General features: G+C 42.1%; 1 protein-coding gene across 41 annotated transcripts in view; it reads left to right on the top strand.

Annotated features, from left to right (window-relative positions):
• The window catches only part of SORBS1 (sorbin and SH3 domain containing 1), a 234,640-nt gene that overhangs the window by 86,183 nt on the left and 126,759 nt on the right, over positions 1-21,698 (top strand). For 37 of the 41 annotated variants that reach the window (XM_070780550.1, XM_070780549.1, XM_070780557.1 and 34 more), the window contains exon 1: positions 13,441-13,476. The exons of 2 other annotated variants lie outside the window; for them this stretch is intronic. In XM_070780550.1, coding sequence (XP_070636651.1) covers positions 13,456-13,476 — 21 coding nt within the window. In that variant the 5' untranslated portion in view covers positions 13,441-13,455. Of the gene's footprint in view, positions 1-8,954; positions 9,879-13,440; positions 13,477-21,698 lie in introns of those variants that run through there. 2 more of the 41 variants (XM_070780517.1, XM_070780519.1) reach the window with 2 other exon arrangements.

Raw genomic sequence — 21,698 nt, 5'->3', positions numbered from 1 at the left:
AGCTCATAAAGGCAAGGCATATTACCCGGAGGTAGCAGCTGGGAAATGGAGGCAAAACCCACACTGCCCTGCCAGCCTCTCAGCCCCCGGGTTCCGCTCCACGCTTCTGTAGGCAGAATATCCCCTGTGTCGTCAGTCTTTCTTCATGTGGGGAAGCTGATGACACTGCTGTCTGAAGCTCGTGTTTGAGCCAGAACCAGCAGGTGGGAGAAAATAATGCTTTGGACAAATATATAAATTAATAAGAAAAGTATGCAGATTACATATATGGGCAAGAAAGATGTAAACCTGTAGTTTCCATGTCTAGGTGGGTTGGGGCTATGGAAGTCTGTCTTCCATCCTTTTGGGGGATCTGTCCCATTTTAGAAAATGTTTTGGGGGGATATGGGAACCATCGGAAGGGCATGAATGAGGCAGCTTAGCTTGAAGGGGCCAGGAGAAGGTAGAGGAACGTTCAGACATACGATGCAGCTTGGGAAAGGCTTGGCTGGAGGAGTGGAAAGAAAGGGCGCTCTATTCATAGGGGCCTTATCCAAATGGAGATGGTGCCGGTGGTGGGAGGTGGGCAAGTGGTTGGGAGAAGCACGAGATGTCATGAGGGCCTCTCAGGGTGCCCCTGGCTCCAGTTTTCATATTGGGGTCACACTGGTCCAGTGAAGTCTCTTTAGCCTAATACCTTTATTAGAAGATGGTAAAGGTTGACTTTTCTAAGAACTGACATTTTACTTCCTTCAGGAAGTTAACAGAGTACATGAATGTCTCACATCTCTTACACCCTAAGAAAATATAAAAGTCATGTCTCTGAGGAGATTCCTTTCTTCCCTGTCGCTTTGAATTTGGGCTGGTTTTTAATGCTTAACCAGAATATAGCTTATGATCAAGTCCCCTTTATTCCAGAAAACAAAACCACCTCTCAAATAGTGTGCACAACACATCTGGTAAAAATAACAAGTCAGTTGGAAAACTGTGATTCTCAGATGCGACCTCCGCCCCTGCATTAGTAGGGAGTCACTGGAGTAAACCTTTATTTCCTGTTGCTTCCACACAGCAGTCCTTCACAGAAATATTTCACATGTTTCCTTAGGCAGCGGGGAACCTTGAAGGGCAAACAGTGCTGAGGCCCCAGATAGGAATGGAGATGCTGTTTGCCCAACAGCACCTCAGGTTGTACAGAGAGCCTGCCCAGGCCTCGGAGCTTTGAAGCAGTGCCAGGCTCCTGCCCAGAACTGCTAAAATCTTCAACTCTCCCCCAGGCATGAGCGAGGCTGAAACCTGCCGCACCTCCAGCTCCTCTTACAAGAGAGATGTTATAAAATGATCTTAAATGTCAGATGTATTTTTTTTCACAACATGCCACAGACTTCTCATAAATTATTCCTCAGTAAAACTTTAATAGGAATGCTTAGGAGATTCTGAGTTCTAGTCAATGGAGTTGTTGGTAACTTGGACAACTGTTAGCCCCAGATCTTCCCACTTTTTCCACCCCAGAACTCACTGAAGAAAGTTAGTATGAAATAATCTTCCTGAAACCACGCTTGAGGGTTTCAGGAAGATTATTTCTTGATGACCGAGATCTTGGGTTCCCTTATAATGCCACATGTTAGATCAGTGTGATAATCCAATACTTGACTATTATTTGAATTAAAAGAGCCATCGAAAGGGTTCAGTCTGGTAATCATATAAAGTGTAGGAGTTGGAGTTCAGTGTTTTCTGACTTCAAAAAAATATCTAGAAACAAATTTTTTAAAAGAAATCTGTGATACTCACCTTGTCGTTTACTTCTTTCTCATGGAAATAGGTAATTAAAGATTCTGGTTGTGGAATCTACATTGCTGCTCGAGCTGGGTCTGCTGTCACCTTGGCTGCATGTGGAGGGCTTTGACAGATAATGTGTCGCAACTACAGCCGTTGACAGGCTCTGTTCTAAGTTCGCGGGTGGATGCTGCTGGGAGTGAGCTTGTGAGCCTTCTCTTTATGGGTTCCCCGTTGTTTGCATCTTATGTTTATTTTTAATTAAAATGCTTATCTGATTTTATTTAGTTACTAAAAACTGGAATCTGGGTGGAACTTTACATTGCGTGTTGGTCCAAAGAGAAGATTGGGGACTGTGCTGTCCTAAGAGTCTGGGACATGTGACACAAGCCAGGATTGTGATCATCGCCTAAAGTAATGCTCTCTAGATACCTTCTGGCCCATAGAAAGAGCAATCGTACTGAGGATGCCAGAGTATTTCATTTCATAATACTTCTTATTCTTCAAAAGTTGGACTTCTTCATCTTCTTAGGCAGCTGTAACAAAATGCCACAGGCTGGGTGACTTATAAACAGCAGACACTTCTTACAGTTCTGGAGACTAGGAACTTCAAGGTCAAGGTTCCAGCAAGGTCTTCCACCTGGAAGAGGGCCCTCACCTCTTCCAGGTTGCAGGCTTCTTGTTATTGCCTCACATGGCAGAAGGGCTGGGAGCTCTCTGGGGCCTCTTTTATAAGGGCATTAATCTCATTCATTAAGCCTCTGCCCTGAATCTAAGCACTTTCCAAAGGCACCACCTCCTAATATCATCACCGTGGGTGTGAGGTTTTCAACATGTGAATTTTGCGGGGAAACAGAACATTGCAAATCTTAGCAATCAGTATATTTCACTATCTAGAGTATTCTGTTATTTCATTGTATATAGAAAGTTAGTATCTGAAGAATTTTTCATAGTGAGGATATATTTCTTAGTATCATTTGCTTTTATTTTTGGCTGCACCACACGCAGCATGCAGGGTCTTAATCCCCCCACCAGGGATTAAACCCGGGCCCTGGCAGTGAAAGCGCCTGGACCACCAGGGAATTCCCAGAATTTTGCTTCTCTTGAAACATGACATTAGCATGACACTGACCTTACCATTTGGTATGTAGAAAGGTAAAGCTGGTTAGCTGTGTTTGACTTGGGACAGTATCTTTTGGGCGGAAGCAGTGCTGAAATGGGAGTTAAAAGCCTTAGTTTCATTCCTGTCTGGGTCACAACTCACTCTGACATCATGGGCAGCCTTCTCCTTCCCTACTTAAACTGTTTTCTCATCTAGTACAGTAAAGATCATTTCTAAAGATTCTAAGGTCCTTCATATCAAAACAGACCTGACAATGATTTTTACTGAATGCTTTCCACTACGTAAGGTACTGAGAGAATTCCAAAGAAGTGTGAGTCTGCTGAGAGTTTTAAACGGTTCTTCCTTGTTAGATAAAGCAAAAACTCAAAACATCTGTTGACCATCCTGCAAGAATAGATCCCTGCAAAGAGCAGAGAAAATGCCAGAATGTGTAGTTCTTAACCTCTCCCCCTTCAGAGAGTCATCTCTGGTTTACAGAAGAATAAACGATACAGGAGCTGTCACATGAGTGGGACAAAGAGTGGACAAGACTGTGGGTACCCTGTATCCCGAGGGACAGCGGGCATTTATCAAGCACGTGCACTATGCCTGGCTTTGTGCCAAGGGCTTCACCTGTATTATCCCCATTGAGTCTTGTGGTAGCCACTTGCGATCACCCCATTTTGAGATGAGGAACCCAGGTAACTTGCCCACAGTTGCACATCCACTAAGTGGAAATGACAATTGTCATTAAGCCTACATTCTTTTTTAAAAGATTTAACTGATGTATAGTTGATTTACAGTGTGTTTATTTCTTCTGTATAGCAGAGTGATTCAGTTATACAGTGGGCCCTTCTTGTTCATTCTCCGTATAACAGTTTGCATCTGCTAACCCAGACTCCCAGTCCATCCTACCCCATGCTCCCTCCTCCCTTGGCAAATCTGTTCACAATGTCTGTGAGTCTGTTTCTGTTTTGTAGATAACTTTATTTGTGTCATATTTTAGATTCCACGTATAAGTGATGTATTTGTCTTTCTGACTTCACTTACTGTGATTATCTCTAGGTCCGTCCATTTTGCTGCAAATTGAAGCTGCATTCTTAATCAGTGCCTCTGAGAGAAGGCAGGGGTGTGGGTAGAGAGGCAACAGGCTTCTCATTAAAGAAAGCATGGAATTGCCAAGAGTTAGTGGTGGGGGGTGGGCGGAGAAGGCAGTGGCACCCCACTCCAGTACTCTTGCCTGGAAAATTCCATGGACGGAGGAGCCTGGTGGGCTGCAGTCCATGGGGTCCCGAAGAGTCGGACATGACTGAGTGACTTCACTTTCACTTTTCACTTTCATGCATTGGAGAAGGAAATGGCAACCCACTCCAGTGTTCTTGCCTGGAGAATCCCAGGGATGGGGGAGCCTGGTGGGCTGCCGTCTATGGGGTCGTACAGAGTCGGACACGACTGATGGGACTTAGCAGCAGCAGCAGCAGTGGTGGGGGGAAATGCGGACGTTTATGACCATGGGCTTCCTACACTGACCTATTACCTGAGGGTTCTCTTCCCTTGATAACTGGTAACTGCCTTGCTGGGCCGTGGGGAATACTGCCCCTATGAAGCCTGTAGCCTAAGCTTGGCCATAGACACTCCTTCTAGCTCCCCTCCAGCACTCCTGCCAGCATGAGAGTGAGCCATGTGTTTACTGGAACTTGCGATATCTTTGCCACTTGAGTTGACAAGAGTCAAGGGAGTAAACAGCAGGACTTGGGATTTGATGGTGATGCCAGCATCGTAACTATGAACAGGTTAAAAAAAATTTTTTTTCAAATGTCCACAAACTTGATTTTACTTTAATGTTTCCCTTTTAGTATCTCCCTTCTAGCACTGATCCAGGCACTCAATCCGCTTGTGGCCAGGGATTTGCAGAGACAAACAATTCTAGTTTTGGAATTCGTGCCGAGAAAGGCTCACAGTGAACACCGTGAAGAGTCCTTAATTAACTCTCAGTTCATGTCGTGGACCAAAGGGGTCCCTTGTCTCTGCTCACAGGCCTCAGTCCAGGCTTCTGTTCACTGTCACACTCTCAGCAGCCAGCAGTGGACCAGGGCCAAGCATTTAAAAAAAAAAACAACCCAACGCAAACCCTGTTCTGCTTTTAAGCCACCTCCATGGCTTGGAATGCAAGCCCCTCGAGGGCAGCGCCTCTGTTCACGTCTGCAGCTAGACTGAGCACAGTGTGGGGACAAAGCAGACACTTCGGAAAGGCAGGGTGATTGTGCAGAATGCTGTTGAGCAGATTCAAGTCATTACTACAAAAATGAGGGTACTAGGAAGGTGTTCTTAAAATGAGCAGGGCAGTGTAGACAGGGAAACGTAGTGCAGTGGAAGACAGACCTTTACAGAGTGAGGTCATAGAAAAGAGCCTGGAATTTAAGGTCAGGTGGGGTTTTTTGTCGCAACTCCACCACATCCTGGTTGTGTGACCCCGGAGAAGACACTGAGCCTTTGCCTGCTTTCACAGTTGGCAGCAGCAGTCCATATATCATAAGGTTAGTGCGTTAAATGAGCCGTTGTATGTAACATGCGAGGCATAGTGCCCGTGCTCAAGAGGGGGGTCTTGGTGAGAACATTAGTTGTGTTTAATTTATTACTAAGGAAAAAGAATCAGACTGGGCTGAAAAGAAATGTGAAGCAGAGCTTGAATATATGCTCCCCATCCCCAAATTTTACTTTTTTTTTTTTTGGCTAAGCTTCAAAGCTTACATGATTTTAGTTCTCTGACCAGAGATTGAACCTGGGCCCTTGTCAGTGAGAGGGCAGAGTCCTAACCACTGGACCGCCAGGGAATCCCTCTTACCCCCAAATTAAAGTTTATGTGTTACAGAGGTACAGTCCTGAATACTAAGCAGTTACCTGGCTCAGAACCAAGTTCACGCGGGTATGAGTGATATTTGTGGCAGTTTGGTCCTACAGATTAAGAGGTGGTGCTGGGTGCTGACACTTTGGATCTTTAATGTTCAGATGTTTAGTTCTGTGCTTACATTTCTTTCATGTTTTAAAAAATGAACTTGATAAATCTAAAAAAATAATTACTCTTGAAATGAGACGAAAAGGGAATTCTTAAAAAGCTGAGTTCTCAAACAACCACTTTTGATTTTTTGGGGGGTTTTAATCGCTTTCTGTAAGAAACTTTCCTGTTGCTGTATAATTAATAAGACTGTATTTAGTGGAAACATGTTAGAAGTTGGGAGTTTGAGTCTGATATAAGGTTCTGACACAATCAGTACAAATTATAAATTATGTCCCCTAACAATAGCATGATAGAATAAATTATTAATGGACTATTAGAAATCAAAGCCTGTCTAATTAAAAAATAAACATTTGCTCTTTAGATGTGTTGCTGGATGTGTCCAAATACATCTTTTTCTAGGTTAGAGTCATTTTATGGGTTATGGTATGAAATCATCCTACCTTTTGTATACAGTTGAATTCTTTGCTTTCTCAGACATCCAGTTTAGGAATATTTAAGCTAATAGACTCGGGTATTCTGAGCTACTTCCTCATTCGGAAACCCCGTGCCAGACTGTGTGCAGATGGGGAGCAGTCATGCCTGGCGGGCCCTGCAAGTGGAATTACATTTGCACATTGTTTTATTCACTGTGAACATTTTGCAGGGATAAAAGGAAAAACTGTCACCCTGCTTAAGTGAAGTTCTGACACAATCAGTACAAGTTATAAATTATGTTTAAAGTGATGTAACATGCTCACGGTGGTTTTCGGCTTTGTGGTCAGCTCTGTGCGAGAGCTGTGGGTATCTCATACTTGGTGATACAGTTGATCAGTCGCTCAGTCGTGTCTGACTCTCTGCGACCCCGTGGACTGCAGCACACCAGGCCTCCCCGTCCTTCACCATCTCTCGGAGCTTGCTCAAACTCATGTCCATTGAATCGGTGATGCCATCCCACCATCTCATCCTCTGCTGCCCCCTTCTGCTACTGCCCTCAATCTTTCCCAGCATCAGGGTCTTTTCCAATGGGTCAGCGCTTCACATCAGGTGGCCAGAGTATTGGGAGCTTCAGCTGGGTACATTGACCAGTGTTTCTCAAAGGATGGCCTGAAACTGTATGTCAGAAAAGCAGATTCTGGGGCCTTCTTGGAACTTCTCAGTCAACATATCTGAGAATAGAACCTGCAGTCTCCATTTTAAACAGGTACCTCCCCTGTTTATCAACCTATGGCAATATTGAGACCTGCAAAGATTATTTTAGTTACCAGAATTGAAAATGGTTTTAAATCTAGATAATTCAAATTTATAATGAAAATTAAAATACAAATTAAAAATTTGGTGGAAAGGCACATATGAGAAACAATTTTTAAATGCCTCCTGCTTTTTTCTGAATTTTCTAATTCATTGAGTTGACTGGGAATAGCATTGCAAGTTGGACTTTAAAATACTTTCTCAATAGCCATAAGAAGAAAACTTACATTTAAGAAAATCATCAGTTATTAAGTCACTTGTGAATTTATAAAAGTATCTTTGGAGGAAATTACTGAATTTGGAGGAAATTGCTACCTCATATCAAAAGCTAAAACCAGTATTTTATTTAATTTGGGCATAGACAAGGAGAGAGAGTTCTCCACAAAAAAGGCAGTGATTGTTCTATTAAGGTCTTCCAACCACATAGTTACACAAAACAGCATTTTTTGCTTTTATTGTAATGAAATGAAAGCCAAAAGATGTCAGTTTTTGTCTTGCCATACTCGGTTACAGATCTATCTTTATTTTAAGAGGGAAAAAAAAGGTCAAGACATAAGAGAAGCTATCACTTAGATTATCTTAAAGTTTCTTTGACTTCAAAATGATTTCACATAACATATTTATATTTCAATATAATTTCTTACTGTCATTTGTGTGGATTTCAAAGGCAAAACAAATGAAATAAAGATTTAAATAAAACTTAACCTTTGTTTAGAAAGACAAATATATCACTTAATATGTGGAATCTAAAAAAAATTATACAAATGGATCTATTTACAGAACAGAAACAGACCGAAAGACTGTTTTATTTTCTATAGAAAATAAACTTACAGAAACCAAAGGGGAAAGGGAGGAGGAGGAGAAATTAGAAGTGTGAGATTAACGGATACAAACTACTATACATAAAACAGATAAGCAACAAGGGTTCACTGCAGAGCACAAGGACCTATGTTCAATGTCTTGTTCAGTCTTGTCCGACTCTTTGCGACCCCATGAACCACAGCACGCCAGGCCTCCCTGTCCATCACCAACTCCCGGAGTTCACTCAAACTCATGTCTGTTGAGTCGGTGATGCCATCCAACCATCTCATCCTCTGTCGTCCCCTTCTCCTCCTGCCCCCAATCCCTCCCAGCATCAGGGTCTTTTCAAATGAGTCAGCTCTTTGCATCAGGTAGCCAAAGTATTGGAGTTTCGGCTTCAGCATCAGTCCTTCCAATGAACACCCAGGACTGAGCTCATTTAGAATGGACTGGTTGGATCTCCTTGCAGTCCAAGGGACTCTCAAGAGTCTTCTCCAACACCACAGTTCAAAAACATCAATTCTTCGTGCTCAGCTTTCTTTGTAGTCCAACTCTCACATCCATACATGACTACTGGAAAAACCATAGCCTTGACTAGATGGGTCTTTGTTGACAGATATCTTGTAATAACCTATAATTGAAAATAATCTGAAAAAGATATATATATATAAATATATATTACTGAATCACTTTGCTATTCACCTGAAACTAAGACAATATTGTAAATCAACTATCCTTCAATTAAAAAGAAAGTCAGACTTTTGGAAGCAGTGGGAAAAGGAGAGGGTGGGATGATTTGAGAGAACAGCACTGAAACATACACATTATCATATGTAAAACAGATAGCCAGTGGGAGTTTGATGTATGACACAGGGAACCTAAAGCTAGTGCTCTGTGACAGCCTGGAGGGATGGGGTGGGGAAGCGAGGAGGGGTAGGGGGTTCAAGAGGGAGGGGACACATGTATGCCTATGGCCTATTCATGTTGATATATGGCAGAGGCCATCACAGTATTGTAAAATAATTATCCTCCAGTTAAATAAATTTTAAAAAGTCAGTGGCAAAGAATCTACCTGCTATGCAGGAGACTCGGGTTCAATCTCTGGGTCAGGGAAGCTCCCTGGAGAAGGAAATGGCAACCCACTCTGGTATTCTTGCCTAGAGAAGAAGCCTGGTGGGCTATAGTCCATGGGGTTGCAAAGAGTTGGACATGACTTAGTGACTAAACATCCAACGTCTGATCTTAGAGTATCAAAAAAAAAAAAACGGGGGGGCTGCAAGGATCAAAAAACCCACAAAAACAAATGGTAAACAAGCCCTTCTATTTAGTGAAGAATTCTGTGTGTATTTCTGTCTATATAATGTAAATAATTCTTGTAGAGAATTGATCTTTTTTTCCCCTCTTGAAATATTGCCTGGGCTGGTCTGTTCATCTGCCTCATTTTATTCATCTTTGGGTTCTCCCTGCCCCTCTTCCTCCATCTGTTCTTCTTCCCTGATGACAGTGAGGCTGAGCTGACTGGCATGTGGACCCAACACGTTCTACAGAGAACCACACTTTATTTGCAGCCAGGAGCACAGCAAGTACTCTGAGGATGGTTTCCTTATCTTCTGTAAGCCGGCCTGAAATCTGCCTTCTAGCACTGATCCAGGCACTCAATCTACTCTTGGCTAGGAATTTCCAGAGCCTTGGCGGGGTCACCCTTTGCCTTTCCCGGCAGCTGGTTTCACTCTGAATTTAATGAGGGAGCTGAGCTGAGTGGCCAGAGAAGGGTTTCCCGCCTGGCATTTCATTGGAAGGGCTCAGGCACTTACTTGTCTATGTTAAGTGAGTAAATGCCGATTGCTGGGAGACTCCCAAGAAAGGACCTTCCCAGCCAGTTCTCCTCTGGTCAGCGTCTCGGGCACATTCCTGAGCCCTCCTGCTCCTCCCTCCTTTCTCTTTGGATTTCGGTGTTCCCAGCAATGAAGTAGGAGTGTGAGTATTTTCAATTCCACGTATATGTAACTGGGATTTTCTGTCCCCGTTCAGCTTTTTGGACTTGACAATTTAGCAAAGCCTTGTCAGAGAACTTTGTTTCGTTGTCCTGGATTTTGTGCTTCCCAAGGTCTCACTACACCAGATTTCTCTGCGTTTAAATTTGCCGGCTAGTTTTTTGAGCTGTGATGTTAGCAGATGGGAATTAGAAATGCTTCATACCATGCTGAGAGTTCAAGTATTTTTCATTTTTGTTTCAAGAGTTTTAGCTCATCTTTTCGTTTTTTTTTCCCCACTTATAATCTAATGTATTTAGCTTGGCTTTACATTTTTACATAAGAGAAAACTTATTTATCTTTGCACTTTTATTATTAGTTAAGAAGAGTCTATAATTATATGCTTCTTAAACTAGATTCCCTTCAGAAGTGTAATTATATTCACCAATGTATTATAGTCTCAGTCCTCTAAAAGGGAGCTTTGGTATTTGTGGAAACCAACCCAAGAGTTCTAAAGTTACATATTTATGAAAGACTTTTGTTGCATATTTAAAGGATGGGAGTGATTTCTGCATGGGGCCTTTATCCTTTCTCCCATCTCTGCAGTCTTCTTAAAATGCCCTGTGTTTGGAATTTTGAGGGATTGATTTCCAGACATGTAAGACTTACTGTAAATTTAAAATAGAAGAACCACACTATTCAGTGCCTCACATTAGTGAACTTTTATTGAATGAAATAATGGGTTCAGAAACACCAAAGGGCATTTGATGGCAGATTTGCCTTAATGATTTATTTTTTTTGTGAAGAGAAAGCTATTATTTCCCAACCTGGTACTTGTATATAAGATTTTTTTACTTTAGTTTGAGACATTGGATTTACTATAAATGTTATGAAACTTTAGATGTTAATTTTGTACTGCTGCTTTTTCAGAGGGAAGAGCAAAGTGAAATTTTAAGAAGGAATTTAGAATAATATTGTCGTATCCTCATCTCTTGCAGACTCACGTGGTAACAGATGCCTAGCTTCAGGGAGCTTAGCTTCTAGAGAGCAAGCGGGACCACGGACATAGAAGCTGTGACACCTATGGCTGGCTTGGCTTTCCCCCTTGTCCTATTGGAAGGGCTTGGCAGGGTGGAAATTCTTTGTTTCAGGGAGCGTGTGTGACTGGTTGTAGTATTCTCTCATCTTGATGGATTGGTCTGGACTTCAAGACTCATAACATTTGGAAATTGTGGTCCTTTCCAGCCCTGAAATTCTGTGATGCTCTGAGTCCCTCGGCCACATGAAACCTTGTTAGAGACAGATCATATTACATTCCCACCCACCCTGCTCCTTTTTTAAAGATTGTAGGCGGCCAAGGCCACCGCTGGCACTGATGTTCTGTAACCTGCAAAGCTTTATGAAAAAGTGGGGTGCTGGATGGGGCTGCCACAAGTTCTGTGTTTTCTGTTCAAGGCACAAAGCCTCATTTCTTGGCATTGCCCTCCCCGCTTCAAGCAGAATCCCAGTAAACAAACTGTTACAGTAAAGTAGTGACTAATTAAAGCCTTTTATTAAACCATATTTCTACTCACCTCCAATTCTCCGAATATTGGGAGAGTGAGACAGATGGGAAATAGACCAATTATGTCAATGTGACCATTTATTGAGTTCTCACTGTGCTATGTGGGTAATGCACAGGAGGGAAATTAATCCTTAGAGAAGGGAAGTTAGTGCTATTTAATCCCTGTTTTGCATGTGGCAGAAGCTGAGGTTCATAATGTCAAAGTCACTGCCTGAACCCCTAGAACTTTTTGCTGATAGTTGACTGTGAGGGATTTAATATTCTCTTAGGAGCTCAGTGTCATCTCATTCCCCTACCCCCAGTCCTACAATGAGTATAGTTGAATACCTCGTTCTTTTCTTCCAGTGTCTTATTTATACATTATGTTATGTGAGTTTTGAAGGCAAGGTCATTTTGTGTTGAGAACTGTTCTCTTTGACATTTGTTTGAAAATGAACTCTTAAGCACCCCGGTCATCTTTTATTTTCGTGGTTGCTGTTATGTCCCTATTTGGTTAGCAAGCTGGTCTGAGTTCTAAAGGATTTCTGACATCTTTTACTTTTTGATAATTCTATGTTGTCAGCCACCAAAGCAATTGAGCAGAAAAAAGAAAATTTGCTGTGGGCAAATGTGGCAGAATGAGATGTAAGGAGTAAGCTCAGAAAATCAAAATCTCTGCAGTTATTGCTGCAGATAAGCAAGACAAGATGAATGTAGAAGTTGCTACCCGTGATTGGTGTGACCGAAGCCTCTATGGAGCTTTTCTGCCCAGCCAGATGAGCAAAACAAGTTCTCTGGGAGTGACTTTCCTGGGTAGAGAGGGTGTACACGGTGGAGGGAAATTTTTTTTGGAGGGGGCTGGCTTAAAAAAAAATCACTGATGTCACTGTCCCCTCCCTTGGCTTGACCTCAGCTCACAGAAGTCAGCTCCCATATTCTCCCTGCTCCAGTGCCCCCACTTCTGTGGTTCATCCTGCATGCCTCAGTCATATTAATCATTAAAAATTTATTTTATTTTATTTTTTTATTTCGCATTGGCGTATAGCCGATTAACAATGTTGTCATAGTTTCAGGTGGACATACACAAGTATTCATTCTCCCCAAGACTCCCCTCCCATCCAGGCAGATTAATCCTGAATTAGGAAACTTCCAAAGAATTTATGTTGCATTCTGTGCCCTGGTAGAGACCAGCAAAGATGCCATTGCCTGCATTCAAGGCCGTTTTGTGGCCGAGGCACACTGCCAACCCAGGGCTCTCTCCATATACTTTTCTGTGTACACTCAGTGCTGGCTACCAAGTGCTACCCAGCCCGTCTTGGAAACTCCGCCTTAGGGACTTCGTGAGGAAAACAGCCTTGTGAGTAGCAGAAGACATGGAAGATGATCATTAAATTAAGTGATCTAGGCAGTAACATAACTATCCATGAGAATTTAGTATTTGGAGAAAAGGTAAGCTACTACTTTGCTTCTTATGGGAAGCTGAGGTGTTGAGATTTGTGATGTTGGGAAAAGACAGGCCAGGCAACTTCAGGAGGGACAGGAAGAGCATGCAATGAGCCGAGTCTTGAAAGGAGAACTGGGTGAGATTTTCATTTAAATTAGCTTGAAGAGTCTAACCTACCTGCAGTTGAAAAGAGAACATCAGCTGCTGCTCAGAGAAACCAGCTGAGGAGAAAGTGGTTTTAAGCCTCAGATACTACGGATGATGCTCATCCTCCTGAAAGAAGCTCGAATTTGTTGAACACTTTGAGCCTCTGAGGCTGATGGCTGTTATTCCTGTTTTATAGATGAGGAGACTGAGTCTTACCAAGATTAACTGACAGAAGTCAGCTCAAGCATCTAGTTAAGTGGCAGAGCAGCAGCTGAAAACCAGGTTGTTTATTCTAGAGTCCCTCTGAGTCTTTTACAGGTGTGTGTGGTGGCTGCCAGCAAGTACTGTGTGTGATCTAATCTCCCCAGTGAACCCTCTCCAGAGAAGTTAATATTGTAAGAACTACAAGGATATTTTAAACAGTCAGAAGAGGGTGTATTTGTCAGCATGTCCCCTGGTCTTTCCCAGGTGAGTCTTGAAGCTTGGCATTCTCTTGGCTGGCATATTCCTACAGTGGAGGGCAATCCAGAAATGTTCTTTCGTGATGTCTTTAGTGCCTCATCAGGGCTTCAAGGCTGTTAGCCTTCTCAACTAGAATGTAAAGTTTCTGAGGGCAGGCACCATCTCTTATCTTGATTGATGTATTTTGATTACCACAGCTGGATAAAAATGCCCCCTGAAGATTATGCCTCTCTTTTTAAGGTGTGTCAGATCTCTGAACAGCCTTCGCATGGGGCATCTTGCTTTTGGCAGGGACTGTGTCATGCCTCTTTGGGTGAGGATCATGGGTTGGAAAGAACCCAGGCTTGGGGGCCAGCGCCAGGATCTTTCCTACTTCTTCAAGATTTTTCAGTGAGTCTTTTCATGTCTGTTGAGGCTCAGTTTCTTCATTTGCAAAATGGGTATGGAAACCTTATAAGGGGTTCTTAAGAGTAGAACTGATGTACAGAAGGGTCTGGCTCACAGTTGGCATTTAGGAAACGAAGAGATGGTTCATCTATTTGTTCCGAAGCATGTGCAGAGGGCCTGCATGGTATGCGTGCACAGAAAATGGGTCTTGAAATAATGGTGTGGCTCCCTAAGACCCGACCTTAGAGAGCAACTCTGAAGTGTCTTAAAATATGATGCTTTTATGCGGAGTGTCCTTCATTGCCTGACTTTGCATAGGAAGGCAGAACCAGAGATGAATTTCTTGGTTTTTGGATGCTACTTCAGTATATAGAGCCTGGTGCTTTATATGATCAAGTATTGGTAATATCAACTTTGTGATAAGATATTCATCCATCTCTTAAAGCAATAAATGGATAACAGGACTAGATTGGCATCTCTTCACCAGAATACTTTTCCTTTTATGACAGCACTTTACAATATTTCATATAGCTTTTAAAATTTAGAAACACCTTATGAAATTAGGTATTGTTCATTTCTTTTTGTAGGTGAATAAACTGAGGCTGATAGAATTTGGGTTTAAATCCAGTTCTTTTAACTTTTTTCTTTCTGTGTGTGTGGTTGTTTTGCATAGTCACTAAACACATATAGAAACTGTTAACACAGTATATTTTTCTTCATCTATTTACTTTTAATCTGTGTTTTTTAATTCAAGTGAGTTTCTTACAGCACATAGGTGGGTCTTGTTTGATCCAGTCCAGAATCAGACACGACTGAGCGACTTCACTTTCACTTTTCACTTTCATGCACTGGAGAAGGAAATGGCAACCCACTCCAGTGTTCTTGCCTGGAATATCCCAGAGCCTGGTGGGCTGCCATCTATGGGGTCGCACAGAGTCGGACACGACTGAAGTGACTTAGCAGTAGCAGTAGTAATCTCTCTTGGGCTTCCCATGTGGCTCAAACGGTGAAGAGTCCACCTGCAATGCAGGACTCCCTGGCTGGAAAGATCCCCCAGAATGGAACTGCTACCCACTCCAATATTCTTGCCTGGTGAATCCATGGGACAGAGGAGCCTGGGGTCGCACAGTTGGATTGACTAAGCATGCAATAAATCTCTTTTAATTGATGAATTTAGAACATTGATATTCAAAGTGATTATTGATATAGTTGGATACGCATAGAACAACTGAAGTCATAAGTGTGTGTGTATATATACATACATATAATGCTTATTAATATATAAATGTATAATAGGTACCAACTGATTTCCAGGTAATCTTGTCTGAGAAATAACATAGGTTAAAAAAAAAAAAAAAAACAACCAAAAACTTTTTATTGAATGTTTGCTATGACCTTGACACTATATTGAATATTTTTAGTGATTTTAGCTTAGTTGGAGGAAAACTCATTTCAGAAATTTGCACTGTATTCTCAAATGCTTGGGTGTAGCTTTTATATCTGATAAACTAAAAATTTGCCTAAAATTAGTTCAGAATGCAATTAAAAAAGAAAAGCAGCCAAAGTACTGCAATTCACCGCATGATGAATGGAAATCAGCATCTCACATATGTTATTGTTAGGCACCAAGGGTTTGATGCAGTCCTCAGCCTCCAAGGCTTGGGTTCAGGGGTTATTGATTCTGGTCAGATTATATGTGTTCCACCTCAGTTATTAGACAAATGCTGCTGAGAGGTTTTCTCAGAAAAGGTGATGTTTTCAGTGTTTCTATTGGCTTTTTTCTAGGATAGTATACTGTGAGTAAAATTTCAGAACATTTAAAGAAAACAAGCAATTTCTGAATAAGCTAGTATTATGAATTGAGGTATTTAAGTTATGTATTTGCAAAAGACCCAGAGTCTTTTTACTGAATGGAACTTCTGTTCCCTCATTCCTGAGCGTGGTAGGGGCCTGCACTGCAGATGTCTGTATGATATATGATGTGGTAAATATGTAGCCTTAGGAATTTTGTGGTTTAAAAGAGAAGTTGAGTGGGAATTAGGGATTAAGAGTGGACACCTCTCCTGCCGTATCAAACTCACCCTTCTTTCTCGTTCTCAACCTCTAAAAGACCCCTTTTCAGCTGTTTAAAAATTTTTTTCAGCCACACACAGTAACTTCTTAGTCTCTACCTATAGCCTGTGGGTCAACCTTCACTCTCCTGAGAATTCAAAATGCTTTCATTTGCGCCATCTCCACAGGTAGACACTGTGTAGTGACGACTTCTGAAGAAAGGTGTCATTTATATCCTGGGCTTGCCTCTATTAGTTTGAGGTTATGTATTTACAATTTAAGCGGAGCTAAGATATTTTGCTATTATCTAACGAATTTGGGAATCTGCCCTTGTTTCAATTATCTAGATCTCCTAAGTGGAAGATTTCGAGTGTACTGGATGCTGCAGTGAGACAGCTTTGTTTTGGTTCTGTGCACGCAGCCATATTTGGGAAACACAAATGGGCCAGTTTTTGTATTTAAGACTTGTCTTGGTTAACAATGCATGCTTCAGAAATGGTGTGTGCCCAGAGTTGTACATATAAAGAGTTTGAGGAGCTCAGGGCTCTGGAATGCCATGGACTGGAGTTAGGAGTAGGGAATTGGCAGCAAGGAGGAGCCATGGGGTGCTGTGTGTGTTGTCCACCTGGCAGTCTCTGTGGACTATTTTAAGATAACATATTTTGGTACAATTGCTTCTTTAGGAAATCTGGCTAAACGTTCTAGTCATTTTATTGCCCCCCTTGTCCTCATAAGGAACTGCATGAGGGTAGTTTGGCTTCATTAAACAAAGCGATCACTGGCAATTAATGTTGTAAGTCCATATTTGGGGTGTTTGTTATGGGCTGTGAGAAAAGATTAAATCATGTGGGGCTGCCATGTTCTAGTGGACAAGATTGTTGGTGGCTTTTTTTTTTTTTTTTTTAGCTTGTCTGCTAGAATTTGCTCTTTAAAGTTCTAAAGATGAACCAATTGCATATCAAATGCCAGGGATGAGATTAAAAAGCGATTTCCCGTCATTAAAGAAGAAGTGTTTTATAACCACATTATCTACTGTTTGGAAAACAGAAATGAAATTTCAAAGTTACCTGTAACTCTACTCTACCACATCATTGGTAGAATTTGGTCATATTTTCTTTGTAGTATGTGCATGTGTTTTGATTTTTATATATTTATAATTAGAAATGTCATGCAGACCTGTTACTGCTTTTTATTCACCTAATCTTTTTAAATTAATTAATTTATTTTAATTGGAGGCTAATTACTTTATAATATTGTGATATTCACCTAATCTTATAAGAAGTGTTTTCCCATGTTGTATGTCCTACATAACCATTATTTTCATAATGATTCAGTCCACCTAGGAAGTGAGTGGCTATTGTAATTGGCTCCCTGTTACTGAACACAGCAGTGTTTCTAGGTTTTCATAATTAATAAAGCTGTAGTAAACATTTCTGTCTACGTAGCTTTATTGTCATTTGGCGTTCTTTATCTGAGCTGCTGCTGCTGCTGCTGCTAAGTCACTTCAGACGTGTCCAACTCTGTGCGACCCCATAGACGGCAGCCCACCAGGCTCCCCCGTCCCTAAGATTCTCCAGGCAAGAACACTGGAGTGGGTTGCCATTTCCTTCTCCAATGCATGAAAGTGGAAAGTGAAAGTGAAGTCACTCAGTTGTGTCTGACTGTTAGCGACCCCATGGACTGCAGCCTACCAGGCTCCTCAGTCCATGGGGTTTTCCAGGCAAGAGTACTGGAGTGGGGTGCCATTGCCTTCTCCATTCTCTGATCTAGGTTCCCCTAAAGCACAAAGGATGTGAGCTATGTTAAGTCTTGATGTTCTACGCTGAAAACAATGGTAACAGTTTACAGTGTCACTGACTGTAGGAAAATGTCAGGGGCTTTGCATTTGTTCACACTGAGCATTAATGTTTTTAAACTTGTGGACTGATTTAAGAAGTGGAAAAAAATGGTTAGTCATATTTTTTCCTTGGAATTTCTTCATGCCTTTAACAATTTTTCTTATAAGTATTGAGTACACTGTAAAACAAGGATATTAATCCTCTCTATTATGTTTATTTTAAACCATGCATTGTATTACATAACTTGTAATCATGTATTACCTCCTAAATTCTGTTGTCTAAAGATGAAATAATTTTACATGTATAAGACTTGAAACTCTTTTGGGCTCTTTTGCTTATTGCCAATTTTGTTGGCAGAATCCCTTTGCAGGTTTACTGAAAGACTTCATTATAAGTATAAAAGGGAAAAAAGTAGTTGCAGATTTATCGGCAGCTAACTTTCCAACTCCGGATCTTGCTTGATCTTACCTCTGGCAAGGGCCTGGGATGAAACTGTGATGAATTTAGTGGGAACTTGGGCATGGGATTTCTGAATTCCAAGATTATTAAATAAGTCTTATTAAATGAATTCCTTATCATCATGACTCTCTTAATAGTGACTAAAAAGAAGACTAAAACCAAAATTAAAATCTTCCATTTTTGTTGGGTCAGTGCATCTGGCAGCTAGGATTGGTCTCAATGTTTGGGGAAATGAGGGAGCAGGCTTTAGTGGGAAGTAACAATGAGATTAACGACTTGGAAAAGGGAGATCTCATTCAGGATTCCATGGGAATGATGAATATGATACACATGGAGTTTAGGGCTTATTGAGTACCTAGGGGAAATGAGACTAGAAAAGTCATTGGGACTTCATCTTACAGAGCCTTACAGTAGGTTAAGGAATTGGACATTTAGACCAATGTTTCCCAAAGTGTGACATTTGAGGTGATTTTAGAAGGTGTGCCATTGAACATTTAAACATTTTAGTATTTATCATTCCTTGATTCTTTCTCCTTACAGAATTTATTCCTCTTCTTTCTGTGTTCCTGTACAACTTAGGTCAGATCACTAGCAGAGGGTTCAGGTCAGTTCAGTTCAGTCGCTCAGTCGTGTCTGACTCTTTGCGACCCCATGAACCACAGCACGCTAGACCTCCCTGTCCATCACCAACTCCCGGAGTTCACTCAGACTCACCTCCATCGAGTCAGTGATGCCATCCAGCCATCTCATCCTCTGTCGTCCCCTTCTCCTGCCCTCAATCCCTCCCAGCATCAGAGTCTTTTCCAATGAGTCAGCTCTTCGCATGAGGTGGCCAAAGTACTGGAGTTTCAGCTTTAGCATCATTCCTTCCAAAGAACACCTGCCCATCATATTACATTAAATGGAACATCTCTGTTTTCTTGCATTGCAACTCCATGATGGCCTCAGGGACAGCAGCTGTCAGATTCACATTGGTCTCCTGTGGGCTGGGCAGTATTTCGGATGCACAGTAGGTGTAAAGAAACGCTGTTGGGTTGGTATCATCTGGCCTGTGTTTTAGACAAACATTTTTCTTCGCTAGGAGGTTCACTGCCTTTTTTCCTTTTGCCCTGTCCCACCCAACCAGCCCCTCTGAGCTTATAGACCTCCCCCACGGATTTTTTTTTTTTTTCTCCCATGGGCTATAAGGTGATTCTGAGGCTTATTGGGCCATTGTCATGGTCTGGGAATGAAGCAATGGAATAGAATGGTGAGTGTGAGGATGGAAAAGCAGAGGTGGCTGGGGTGCATGAGTCATGAGGGCAGAAGAATTGACTAGACAACGCAGCAGGTGTGGGATGGAAGGTCAGGGGGAGGGAGAGAAAGCAGTGTACTCAGGCCGGCACGAGGGACGCTCACCCACCAACACTAATGGGTGCCTGCTCTGAGCCCAGGCATCCTGCTGGACGTTAGGAGACAGAGGTGAGCAAGACCCTGTCCTGCTGGAGGGGTCTCGCTGTCCAGAGGGCTTGATAGGAGGAGTGGAGACTGGGAAGGCAGGGTGGGAAAAGATGAGTAACAGCCTTGGCAATCAGTTACCCTTTTGTAACTGATTACCAGGACACGTTGCACGTTTGGTGAGCATTTAGTACAGAGGACACAGGACACGTTTGGTGAGTGACATCAGAAGTTATAAGGGGAAAAGGGCACTGACCAGTTCATGCATTAGCCGTGGAGGGTTGATTCTCATCTGGAATTCAGTGTCCATTGCCAGGAGACCAAAGGTGCCCTGAGGAGGAAGAAGGATATGAGGCTAAGTAATACTCCGTTGTGTGTATACCACATCTTTATCCATTCCTCTGTCAGTGGACATTTAGGTTGCTTCCGTGTCCTGACTATTGTAAATAGTGCTGCAGTGGAGTAATGCCACTCGCAGCAACATAGGTGGGCCTAGAGATCGTCATACTGAGTGAAGTAAGGCAGATAGAGAAGGACAAACATCGCATGATATCACTTACATGTGGAGTCTAACACAACACAAATGAACTTATTTATGAAACAGACTCACAGACATAGGAAACAAACTCATGGTTACCTGGGGGAAGTGGGGGAGGAGTAAACTGTGAGATTGGAATTGACATATACACACCACTATATATAAAATATATAACTAGTAGAGACCTGCTATATGGCACAGGGAGCTCTACTGAATACTCTGTAGTGGCCTATATGGGAAAAAGTCTAAAAAAGAGTGGATATATGTGTGTGTGTAACTGATTCACTTTGCTGTACAGCAGAAGCTAACACAACATTGTAAATCAACTAGACTCCAGTAAAAATTCAAAAGGAGAAGAAAGAGGAGTAGGAGGGAAACAGGGCTTAGTAGATGGAATGAAGAGCAAGACTACGGGAGACTTTTTCTGAATCTGTTTTTGCACCGAAATAATGAGGGCGTGTGTTAGATTTCTGTTTCTTTAGTAGCCATAGAGCCCATTCATCCAGGAAAGCTCAGCAAGAGTAAATGAATGAAATCCATAACAGCACAGCTATCCTAGTAGCCTGAGGGGCTCATGGAACTTTCTTCCAAAACAGGTGGAAAACCAGGCAAAGGCGCTAAGTAACCTGCACGGATCCTTCTGGTTCTAACAGTCCATGTGAAATCCTCCAGGAAGTGAGCATGTAGTTGGAAAGGAATGAGGACACAGCTCAGGGTCCTCTAGATCTCTAAACTCCTAGAAGAACTACAGAGGTCCCATTCTATTGTAGAAGGAAGAGCCTCATGACTCAGTGTAATGAGTCTGCTGCGACACTTAGAAATCAGGACCAGAGAGTGCTTGGGGGAGGAGGAAGGAGTTAACTGTCTTAAATTCAGTGGAAAGGTCAGTGAGGCCCCGACCGCTGCAGAAGCTGTTGGGCTTGGCCATGTGTGTGCACTGGAAACCTTTCTGAAGGCCATTTTAGATAATTGGTTAGAACGGAAACCACATTGGAGGGTTTCCAGGAGGAAATGGGAGGATGTGGGGGATGGCCTTTCTGATGTGTTTTCCTATTGCTCTCTCTCCAGAAGCATCAGTCTTTTCACAGAAACCATGCGCTTGTTGTGTTCTGAGCCCCCTACTGTGTCATGGAATTCCAGGCTGAAGCTAATGTCAGGGTCAAGTTTATCCTAACTTCCTCCCCTTGAAAGGAAGTGTTAGCAACTCATTGTTTATCCTTTCTGGCTTTCTGAAGAGTCTCTGCGCCCTCTCTAATAATGTCGAGAATACGTTTGAAGAGAAATGACTTAACTAGAGGTTGAGAAGAGGATGAACTGTCAAATAATTGGAGAAACATGCCTTTGCTGGTGGATCAGCAAGTATAAAAGCAGTAAGGTCAAGCATGTATTGTGGGCTTTGTGAGCTATCCATATTATTCTTTTCAAGCTATTGGAAGTACCTGCAAACATAGTTATAGATAGATCTAGATAAATAACTATCAGTATAGATATCAAGTCCCAGATTGGATTGTAAAGCT

This window comes from Bos indicus, chromosome 26 (assembly GCF_029378745.1).
Source record: "Bos indicus isolate NIAB-ARS_2022 breed Sahiwal x Tharparkar chromosome 26, NIAB-ARS_B.indTharparkar_mat_pri_1.0, whole genome shotgun sequence".
NCBI lineage: Eukaryota > Metazoa > Chordata > Mammalia > Artiodactyla > Bovidae > Bos > Bos indicus.
The sequence above is the reverse complement of the archived record's forward strand: the minus strand, read 5'-3'. Positions and strand labels throughout refer to the sequence as shown.